This window comes from Lactuca saligna, chromosome 5, assembly GCF_052625555.1.
Source record: "Lactuca saligna cultivar CGN05327 chromosome 5, ASM5262555v1, whole genome shotgun sequence".
NCBI lineage: Eukaryota > Viridiplantae > Streptophyta > Magnoliopsida > Asterales > Asteraceae > Lactuca > Lactuca saligna.
The window spans coordinates 291,885,940-291,889,560 of NC_136421.1; the positions used below are offsets into that span (position 1 = coordinate 291,885,940).

Consider the following 3,621-nt stretch of genomic DNA (forward strand, 5'->3'; position numbering starts at 1 on the left):
CATTTTCTTAAACCAATATTCATATGCCTCCTTATATTTATCTTAACCAACAAACCCTTTCTTTAAACATATATCCATCCTTACCAAATATAAATCAGGAAGCAATGAAAACTCAAAAATCTTTCTAGAAACGGCAATCCTTCTAAGCATATTAGCATTATATATACTCCTTAAAAATGAACGAAATTCCTTTTTCTTGTGGCTCTCAAAGACAACAAAATCCTTTGAACAAAATGATATAGGGATAAAGAATTGGAAACCAAGATCATGTAGGGGTGGATCTTGTTTTTGATGTAGGGACGAAAAAAACACAAGAAACAAAAGAACAAATTTCCAGGTTCATTCAAAGAACATGCAACATTTTCGTCTTCTCCTGCAAGCATAGGGGCGTTAAGGGGAGGCAAAGTGAACAGTTATATAAGGTCCAATTTTATTCAGTATATATTTTTATTTAAAAATAAATAATTATAATAAGATAAGGGTTATTTTTTTTCTGTTCGTCATAAGCTTTTGAGAATATTTAATTTCTCATGACCGGCCCTACCTGGAAGGAAGTTGACTTGAGATTGATTTGGGGTTTTTTCTCAATACATGAACATATTTGCATGAATCTTTGAAAAGCAATTTACTTCAAAAAGAAAAGTTGAACGCTTACTCAAGCTTCTACGACTAAGTATTTTCATAGCTAAAGGCGAATATCAAATTACTGCGATCGATTAATTAAAACAACACATTTTATTACATATAACGAACATATATCCAATAAACATAATACAAACAGGTAGCACAACATCCACAATTAATTATTAAGTTTCACCCATATTGGTGAGATACATATTTTGCTTTAATTTATTTAATTCTGAAGATGGTGAGTCTCTATGTCTTTGGTGACTTTCTTGTAAAACTCCATTAGCGTATCTAGATCAGGAGCATTAGGGTCCAACTTCTCATACTCCACAGTCCATGTGACAATGCTGTCTGGACCATGGTTGTCTACTTGAACATGCGCAACAAAGGTCTTATAGAATTCCATGAGATCACCTTCAAGTCCCTTGAAGGTGACAGAGTTTTTCCCCTCATCGATGTCCTGGGTTATCGTCTTTATAACACACTCTTTTCCATCTGCAACAACATATATATCATCCAAAACGTTGATTTCATGCATGCAAGTGGATTTATATGGAAAAAGAAATATTAAGTGTATACGGTTTTACTATAGACTACATTAATTTTTCTAGTTGACAATGATCATAATGAAAGATGTTAAATATTGCATAATTGTGTGGTTTACCATGAAAATAGTTCCATAATAGAATACAGCCCACATTTCCAGCATCTCCTTCATTGATTTGACATTTGTGGATGTTAGTCGGTGTCAAGCTGGGAACTTGTTGGGGGTTTGATTTCCACAACTTGTGAAAAGCATTACCGTTTGACTTAATATAAATCTGAACTGATCTCGTACTCGGTGCCATATCTCTCTAGAACAATGAGAATGACTCGCTCGTATCATTTCTATTTTTTATATATGTCCTTCCTTAATTCATCGCTACCTAATTATGAGTAGATTCTGTAATTAACACATGTTATACACTCAAAAGAATTAAAAACTATTGTTTCATCATGTGATTCATGTCTAATTGAATATGCATGTCTTAGTGGCCATGCATGTTTTTATTAATTAAAAAATCAGAGAGAAAACAAATTAACAGTTAAGTGGTGTATCTTATCGTTTGATTTATACACGAAATTAATAGTTTATTAATTGATACATTATTAATTACTTACTCTTTTATGGTATTATCTAGCAACGCCTATTCCTTTTCTTCTCTTCATAATATATACGTACTTGATATTTTGAAATAAGCAATTGATAATGCACATATTTATACTAATTCTTAATGCACATATTTATATTAATTCTATAATTAAGAATTATGTATGTGGTGTATATATGAAACGATCAATAACAAAGAATTGGGAATTTGGGGTCGACTTTGATTTTTAAAAATAATTTATGCATATTTTTATGAGCGAACATAAAACATTTATAGTTTACCAAAAATTGTAGATTTTTGTTTTTAACAGATTAGAAGATTAGAAGGACTATAAAAATTTACAAAACTTAGTTTTGCAATCAAACAACTCAACTAACTTTCTGAAATTACCCAAATCAACTAAAGGAAAGAGACATTATATTATCAAACAAATGCTATTTCCTAATATGCCTAAATTCATATGTAAATGACTAATAGTACACAGTTGCAACTGAACTAATGAGATATTGCATAATTTTTGTAAACGATATCATATTACATTCTTAATGTAACAAGTAAATTAGATATACTTCAGCTTCACAATATCCCAAAGAGCTTAAACTTTAGGAATATATATATATATATATATATATATATATATATATATATATATATATATATATATATATATATATATTAATTTAGTTCCACATGTCAATATTATATCGTCATGTTCACATTATGAATGTTAATGAGTCAATCGAGTACACTTCCAATTAAAATTACAAATCCCAAACGAGGTGATTTTTTGAAAAAAGAAAACAAATGTGTTTATATAGTGAATTGGTATCTTTTTATAGTAGACAAAATTATGAGTTTTGATATATTCATGTAACACTCAGCCAATCAGGTAATTCTTTTTTGCTTCAAAGTATGAAAGTATTGCAAAAATGGTCCTTACGCCTTGTGTACGTAGGATGTAAGCTCTTAATGTTGGACGCAAATGCATGAGAGTATGTGGGGCATACTCATGGGTATGCAGGGCGTCCTCATCAAATGAGCAAACCCAAAATTTTAGGGTTAGAGCCCTATATAATGTCATTATCTGCCTTAAGACCCTCCCACCTTCAGCCTCCATTCTTCCATCTGATCCTTTGCAAACCCTAATCTCCATTTGAGAGTTTTTGAGTGGTTTTGAGTGTTTTGTGTTCATCCTTTAGGAAGGAATCCATTGGAGAGCATTTGAGGATCATCAAGCTTTGTGGATCTGTAACTTTCATCCCTCTAGCAACCTCCAGAAGGTATAAAGTTCTGAACTTGATGAATACTTCATTAGATATTGCTAGTTCTTGAGCTTTTGTGCCTTTTAGTCCCATAATCTTAGTATATATGAGTTTGGATTACTCTAGACCAAATGGGCTTTTCTTTCAGATGTTTTTGAGTGTTTTTGGTCATAAAAATATGATTCTTGGTCCCTTTCCCCCATCCATGCAAGAGTTATGAAGCTTAGGTTTCGGGTAGAAAGTTAGAGTTTGGATTTTGAGCACTTTTAGTAATGCAAAGTCATAAAGTTGGAAAGTTTATGATTTGGGAGGTTATTTAGGACTAGATCTAAGTTATAGACGTGAGGACTTAATGGAATAAGCACTTTTTAAGGGGAGAGAGAGAGAGAGAGTTGGTCGAGTATGTAGGGCATACAGTGGTACGTAGTGCATACTAGATGAAGGCCATGTAACAAAGAAAGGACTTCACTACGCCATACGTAGTGATTGAGTATGCAGGGCGTACTCAACATGTGTTGACTCTTGGACTTTTTACTTTGACCTTTGACCATGGATTTGACCAAGTTTGCTTTAAGGGCATT

At 32.2% G+C, this 3,621-nt stretch overlaps 1 protein-coding gene across 1 annotated transcript; it reads right to left on the bottom strand.

The window, feature by feature from the left end:
• Nucleotides 1-696: 696 nt before the first annotated feature.
• On the bottom strand, nt 697-1,499 carry LOC144998253 (kirola-like). Its single transcript, XM_078958055.1, has 2 exons — nt 1,292-1,499; nt 697-1,122 (listed from the first exon to the last, which is right to left on the bottom strand). The coding sequence occupies exons 1-2, from the start codon at nt 1,473-1,475 to the stop codon at nt 854-856; spliced, it is 453 nt and encodes a 150-aa protein (XP_078814181.1). The 5' UTR covers nt 1,476-1,499; the 3' UTR covers nt 697-853.
• Between the last annotated feature and the right edge of the window lie 2,122 nt (nt 1,500-3,621).

What these genes read in the sequence shown, in the direction of transcription:
- LOC144998253 (XM_078958055.1), bottom strand. Translation starts at nt 1,475, where the DNA reads ATGGCACCGAGTACGAGATCAGTTCAGATTTATATTAAGTCAAACGGT. An exon ending in ATTATGGAACTATTTTCATG is followed by an intron (nt 1,123 to 1,291) that starts GTAAACCACACA and finishes ATGTTGTTGCAG; the next exon opens with ATGGAAAAGAGTGTGTTATA.